This window comes from Ahaetulla prasina, chromosome 7 (assembly GCF_028640845.1).
Source record: "Ahaetulla prasina isolate Xishuangbanna chromosome 7, ASM2864084v1, whole genome shotgun sequence".
Lineage (NCBI taxonomy): Eukaryota > Metazoa > Chordata > Lepidosauria > Squamata > Colubridae > Ahaetulla > Ahaetulla prasina.
In genome coordinates, this window is record NC_080545.1 from 60,491,541 (window position 1) to 60,498,839 (window position 7,299).

Sequence of the window (7,299 nt, forward strand, 5' to 3'; positions counted from 1 at the left end):
TAAAGATATTTCCCAAATATATCCTTTGGATGTCTTCTTGGAAGCAACATACTTGCCTTTGTATTTTAAAAGAAGGTATAGAACCAGGATATCATTTTTTTTTACATTTTAAGACATTACTGCAAAAGTTTGAAAATAACCTTCTTCCCTTTTAATGGACCCTCCCAGCACCATGTGTACCATTTATATTAGAAAGTTTCCCTCTTACATATTTTGCATCAGCCCATCCACTCTTTGGAGACCACATCTTTCCTTCGCCAATGAGGCCCAGGGCAAGATGGGAAAGAGGCGCTAAGTCTCCACTGGCCCCAACAGTCCCTTGCTCTGGAATGTAAGGCAGGCAGGATGCTATGGAGGAAAAATTATTTTGATTAGAGCTTCTCTTTGTGATACAGCATTTTGTCTCCTCTTCTTTAGCAGAGCTCTTTAATGATAGTTCCCACTGAGCAGGAAAGCAAACTAAAACCACCCTATTGCCTTTCAGCAGGGACAATAGAATGAGCTTTCTCTATGCACTACCACTATCCTAGGTGTCAGGGGTTGCCACCATACATGGTGAAATAAGTCAAGTGTCAGGCCTGGAACCCTGACATCAAGATTGCAACACACATTTAAAGAAAACAAGTGGAACTTTGATCATAGCCACCATCTCAACTTTTTTTAATCTTGCTGTGCAACCCACCCAAGTTCCCCAAAGCACCTCAAGTATTACTATTTTCTGTCTTCCCCACGATTCATCAGTAAACCCAATAAAAAGTTAATTGTTACTTGGGTGAGAGGAATATGTTTGCATGCATTTTTCAGGTGGCAGATGGAAAGGAGGGAAAGCTTTTTGTGTTTTTAAAGTGTGCTGAAAATGAGATCCTTGACAGAGCCATAATGACTGAATGTATAATAATCACTATTATTATATTTCCTTTCAGCAAAAGATACTAAATGCCAGTACATCATGATGACCTTGCCTGGATGGGAAATGAAACTTCTGCTAGAAAACAGCCAAGCTCCAAGAAACGAACAATTGAACCAATGGTGAAATCCAAATTTTTTTACTACCTGTTCTGTGGGCATGGCTAGGTGGGCAAGGTGTGGCTTGGTGGGCATAGCTTGGTGGGCGTGGCAGGGGAAGGATACTGCAAAATCTCCATTACCATCCCACTCCAGGGGAAGGATACTGCAAAATCTCCATTCTCTCCCCATCCTGGGGAAAGAATATTGCAAAATCTCCATTCCCACCCCACCCTGGGGCCAGCTAGAGGTGGCATATGCTGGTTCTCAGAACTACTCAAAATTTCCATTACCAGTTCTCTGAACTGCTCAAAATTTCCACTACTGGTTCTCCAGAACCTGTCAGAACCTACTGGATTTCACTCCTGAATTGAACCCTGTGTTCCATATATTCTCTATTTGAAAGATGTAACTATCACTATGTTAGAGCATTACAGAATATAAATAATATTGATGTTGGCAAACTGGCTCAACTCTAGCATGCTATTGTTTTATTCAAAGTGCAATCCACTACTTTTAAAGGCAAAGAGAAGAGAGAAAGATTGTGTTCCCTTTTTCATAGGAGATTCTTTGCTCGTTAGTAGGAACTTTACTTTCTTCCAAAGGATAACAATTGTATTTGAAATAGTGAAGTCTGGAAGAAAAATCAAGGAAACACTTATCGTGTTACCATTAAATGCTTCAATGACTTGCTGAAGAGTTGCTAACGAAAGTCCACTGTATCCTTTGGCTAGGACATTTATCCTCAGAGCTAAGAGCATACGGCACCTCTCTGGAATCAAAGGCTTCCCAACCCCTGAAATGAAAACGTTCATTTCAAGATTATCAGGACGAAAATGATTGTAAAAATGATGATGAAATTATTAGAAATGAATCCTCCATTACCTGCAGAATGTGACCGGACTAAGTTCACTTGCAGCTCCCTCAGAGAGAAAAGAATGGAAAATAGCCATTTTACATTATGAAATTAAATTTAATGCAAAAAAGTTTAAAAAATTGAAACTATGGAAATGATTTCACTACATTAAAAATAGCTTTGGCTCAGGCTGACCATTTAGAAATTGTCTATATTTTCTACAGTCTTCTGTTTGTTGTGACCCAGATCCAAGTAGGTAGTAGGAAACTCAGTCCATGAAAAAACAAACCAACTTTATTTGAACAGCTGAGAATTACTTCATTCCCAGAGTAGTTCAACTCAAATTAAAGCAAATTCCTCCCAACACAAATTCCTCAGTCCTATCACAAACCTTGGTGCAATTAGGCAAACTGCCAAAGGCCTTTTTTGGCAAAAGTTCAGAAGTCACAAAAATAAATGCAAGACATAGACAAAGAAGGAGATGAAGCTACCAACGTTTTTTCCGGCAAAGCCCAAACACCGTTGCTGGTCTGTTTTAAGCCTTATGGGAGGGGCCAATCATCTCTTGGCTATATTCCTGAGTTGTCCTTTTTGCTTGAGCTGCTCTTGCCTTCTGGCAGCTCTTCTCATGCGTGCATTAGGAACAGGCTCCTCCTGGTCCTCCGCCTCACTACTATCAGTCTCTGGAGGCTCTGGAGTCCGCACCTCACTTCCCGATGACCCTGGCCCCACCTCAGCGTCATTGCCATCCAACTCCTTTGCAGCTCTGCAGGCTGCTGGCAGACCACAACACTTTTACAGAATTTAGTAAAAAAAATAAATAGAAATAAAAGTGACATACTGTAGTTTACTGTTTGGAATAACAGTTCGTGCAAACTTCCCAAAGCCTGTTGTGATTCCGTAGACAACTGAAAGAAGCAGATATATTTATTATTATTTTGTTTCAAGAAAGAGACTTAGATTGTCATGTTTACTGCCCTCACTGTTCAAGTAGGCCTGTATAGGACTCTGTAATCCAGGACCATCTCAAAGTACCACTTAGAAAATGGTATGTGATAATGGCAGCAATAAAGAAGCAGACAGTGTGAATGCTGGGGTCCAGTGGTGGGTTGCCCATGGTTCTATAGCGGTTCTATAGAACCGATAGTAAAACCAGTGGGAGGCTCCATCCACCAGCTGGATGTTGTCATAGGCAATCTGCGCATGCGCAGAAGCTTGGTGCACACGTGAGCAAGCAAGCGCGCGTGCGCTATCCCATTGCGAACCAGTAGTAAAGGTAAGTAGAACCCACCCCTGCTGGGGTCACTATAATCAGTATTGTTCATTGCAGCAACCTCTTTCTCAGCTTTCTCCCTCTCAAAATGCTTTATAACCAGGGCAGTCTCTTTGGGCATGTGCATATTTACCTGCTGCAGCCCCTTTGGCTGCAGTCCTGAATCATGCAGCACACATAATAATACATCTGAGAAGTTGAAGTCATGGGTCAAACACTGTCTTCATGCTACTTTTCATACCAGTGGGTTATTGTATTGATGGTCATGGCGGGTCCTTTCCCACTTTCTACCTTTCATTCTACCCCAATGACTGCAACATAGCTGATTGGTCTTAATACCTTTTTATTGTTTCATATTAAGAATATGTTTTCTCTTTTTCTACAGAAAGTGGTGCTTATTCCCAATTTGATGTATTTTGCATTAGGGCAGTAGATACAATATTATCATATTGCTATGATTTGGGTGTGCAATATGTACATTTTGCTTGTTTTAGAACAAGATTGGCTAGGGGATTTTGTTTGCTCTCAAGTTCTAAGGATATAAAGTAAGAAGCAGAAGAAGAGAAATATTGGTCTGAGCTCCCAGGAAATCATTTTATAAAATGGTTACCTCTTTGTTCACTTATAATAGTTTCAATAACCTCTCTGGATCTTTTGACTCTAATTTCAGCTTCAGGAGTAAGCTGGAAAAAAAAGTTCTTACTTATTTTGTGTTTTAATTATGGATAAAGGCAAAAATATCAAAATCTCTCCAGATATTTACCTTGATTTTATACAGCCCCTTTCCTAAATTGACCAAATCTTCTGTTGTCAAACTATTTCCATCTAAATAAAGATACTGAACAAAAGAACTGTATTAGAGAGAATAACATGACATCAATATGGACAACCAACTGTAACCTGTGGGGCTATTGCTGATGCTTGTGCACAGTCAAAGGCATTGAAGTGGAATCATCAGAGTTTCTTTCATTTTTACTTCTTTAATTTTTATATTGCTCTTCCTTCTGGAGGACCACACAACAGTTTATAAGAAAAAAATAAATAGAAATAAACTGAAACTGAGCCATTGTACCAGTAGGAAATATTTTCATATACGGTAATTAAAAAAAACATTATATCCAAAAGGCAAGGTTCAGACTATTAAACTTTTAGGATTGTGCAATCAGCCAATTTCCTAGACTTGAGAATATTAGAAATGTAGCTTCTTCTGTTTACTCAGAAGTAATTTCCCACTGTTTTTGGCAGACCAGAACCTATACATACACACAGAAGCATGTCATAATGTTGTGGTGGTGGTTTATTATTAGAGCACCAAGGTTTTTTAGAACAATGTTGGAAAATTAAGAAAACAAGGAAGCTTGCATAGTTATCATCTAAATAATATAAAAGAAGAAAAAACAAGGATTGGGAGAGAACAGGAAACAAACACATTTGGATTTATATTCCAAATTATGGAATATATATTATGGAGCAGACTTTAATTTCAGTTCCCACTAATGTATGGTAATGGCCATTTTGGCTGTGATGCTATTAATTTGATCACATGTGGACATGAAATTGCTGAAGGCTGTGCTAACTCTTCATAAGCCACCACTCCTCCATACCTGTTCTGGTTCTCTATATCTGTATCTGTATCTATATCTGAAATAACACATAAGGAAAATAAACATGGCAAGCTGGTGGTTTATATTTAATAATATTTTGGAGCATTTATTTTACTTTTGTTCATTTTAGGCTACTGTTATCAGCAAGAGAAAGAATACAATTATGCACTAAACTAAATCTTTTCAACCTAGGAATCTTAAAAAAAAAATCTGAGAGATTTTTCAAAGGATACAAATAAACACCTTCAGGCTGAGATGGAATAAAATCTGGGGACATTACATCTCCTTGTATCACTGGAGGAAAAGGGAAATTAATCTCATGAATACATAGATTTTCTTCATTTCTATGTCCAGATAAGTCATGCCTTGGTTACCTTTCTTCTTCTTTATCATCATCATCATCACCCAAACCTTATTATGCCATTTCCCCTTGTCTCTTTATGCTTTCTTTTTCCCCCAATTAACTTATTTATTTAAAAGATTTGTATGGCCATCCACCTTAGAGCACCACTCTGAGCAGGTTGCAATAACAGCTAAAACAAAACAAAAAACAGTAAAAAAAAAACCTCCAGCCAATTCACAATCTCCCACAATCTCCCAATCTGCCCCAGAAGACCCTGGAGGGAAATCAGCTCTCTATGCTATTTTAATAGCAAACACACATATACAATAATTTTGTCAGACATAACTATTTATTATTTGCACATACCTTTCCCATATAGGTGAGGATGGGCATTATGGAAATAGCAGTCTAATTTATATTGTTAACAATAAATACAGAAGGCCAATATGAACTATAAAGCCTAGAAACCAAATCCCTGTATCAAAAACTGATTGTCAAAAGCTTGATAATGGATTAGCAATAGGGAGGAATGATAAAGGACAAACAACACAGGGACAATTGCTTTTCTGCTGAGCTGCAATTGCACCTAAAATCTGGGAAGTTATGATGAATGTGACATCAAAAACAGCAGTTCAGATCTAATATATTTTCTTTCAGTTCATGAATAAGGAAAATACATGGTTTGCATACCCCTTCTAAAAATGCTTTAAAGATATTTGAAAGTAACTGTAACTAAAATATTTTACATTTAAAGGTAAACTTGTTCCTGATGGAGACCAGCTTATATTGTTTCCTGCCATCTTTTCCCTTTTTGGCCATTTCAATTTATGAAATGTATCATTTCCCTTTGATGTACACAAGATATTTTCAGACCTGTAATGTGCAGTTTGCTTACCAACTTCCACAAATTCATTGTCCTCTAGGACATCCTCCAAGGCATCATCGTGGTCCAGCAATCCAAGTCCTTTGCAGCATCTTACATAGAATGTTACTTCTTCCACTGAAGCAAACCCTCCATTGTCAGGCTTGTTTTTGACGTAACGCCTCAGAGCTTCTTTTCCCAGCCATCGCACTGTACTTGTCCCAGTTTGACAAGGAACAGTGAGCCATTCCCCTCGGACATGCACCGTGTACCTTGGCATACCTGTCTTCAGTTCAGGGTTGTCCTGTTACTAGAGAGCTTCAGTTTAAGGCTAAGCACCTCTCCGATCTACATTCTGCAGCACAAGCCGCCTGACTGGCTTCTATTGTCCCAATCAGAAGACTAAAAAGCCTCCCACCCACCCGGAGGTTCCTGGGTTCTGCAAATAAATCAGCATATGTACATAACCAACTATCTGATGAAAAACACAGAGAAAGCAAGTCTTTGTAAATTAAATAAGCACCATAAAATAACCTCTTGCTATCCAAATTAGCTCTGAAGCCTGTTTTGTTTCATTTTTGTTCTTGAAAGAACTGCTTCCTAAACTCAAGTGATTACACACATTTGACTGAGATAATAATTATCTGAATTCAAACGTTTTCCTGGTGAATTTGATTTTCTATTAATTAAAACATTCCATGCAAGTTAAAAAATTTTCCCCATGCACCCACTTTCAAAGATTTACCTGCTTGAATAGCTAATATTGTTAGCTTGAATAGCTAATGTTGCTAATGTCTCCAATTGTATTCAAACTCACAAAACTCTGAAACAATACTTTGTACAAAAATATGTCTGATATTAACTATGTTCAAGGAAAGTACACATGTGAAACCCAAAAGTTATTTAGTTGACAGAACACTTCCTTTTTTGTTGTGCAAAGAATCCTAAGTTTTAGTCCCTAGCATTTACTATTAAAAACAAATTGGATTCAGAGTTACTTTGCATTCTGATTGCACCAAGCAGAGCAAACATTACTCAACTCAGCCATATTTTTGTGTACTACAAAATTCTTTTGGTCTGCTGATAAAAGGAAGCAACAATGTGAACTCCTGGCTTGATCTTCATCTCTTTGCTTCTGCCAGGGATATATGAACCTTTAACTCTAACTGAAATTGGGAGCATCATCTCCCATCTAGGCACCTTAATTTTTTCTTTTTCTACATGTCGATCATCAAATGAAACTGCAGAATCTCATGTTATGTTGGTGATAAAAGTGTATGCGTGCAGAATCACAAGCCAATAGTTTTGTATGAATAAATTAAGTCTGCCTTCCCAAATTCACTACCAAACTCCATT

The 7,299-nt window shown here is 38.0% G+C and overlaps 1 protein-coding gene across 1 annotated transcript in view; it reads right to left on the reverse strand.

The window, feature by feature from the left end:
• The window catches only part of HAL (histidine ammonia-lyase), a 29,580-nt gene extending 23,286 nt beyond the window's left edge, over positions 1–6,294 (reverse strand). Inside the window, exons 1-9 of the mRNA XM_058191254.1 lie at positions 5,977–6,294; positions 4,972–5,032; positions 4,739–4,775; positions 3,898–3,972; positions 3,745–3,817; positions 2,703–2,769; positions 1,891–1,928; positions 1,676–1,801; positions 209–348 (exon numbers count right to left, since the gene is read on the reverse strand). Of these exons, the coding sequence (XP_058047237.1) occupies positions 209–348; positions 1,676–1,801; positions 1,891–1,928; positions 2,703–2,769; positions 3,745–3,817; positions 3,898–3,972; positions 4,739–4,775; positions 4,972–5,032; positions 5,977–6,223 (864 nt within the window). The 5' untranslated portion in view covers positions 6,224–6,294. The remainder of the gene's footprint in view (positions 1–208; positions 349–1,675; positions 1,802–1,890; positions 1,929–2,702; positions 2,770–3,744; positions 3,818–3,897; positions 3,973–4,738; positions 4,776–4,971; positions 5,033–5,976) is intronic.
• Positions 6,295–7,299: the final 1,005 nt, after the last annotated feature.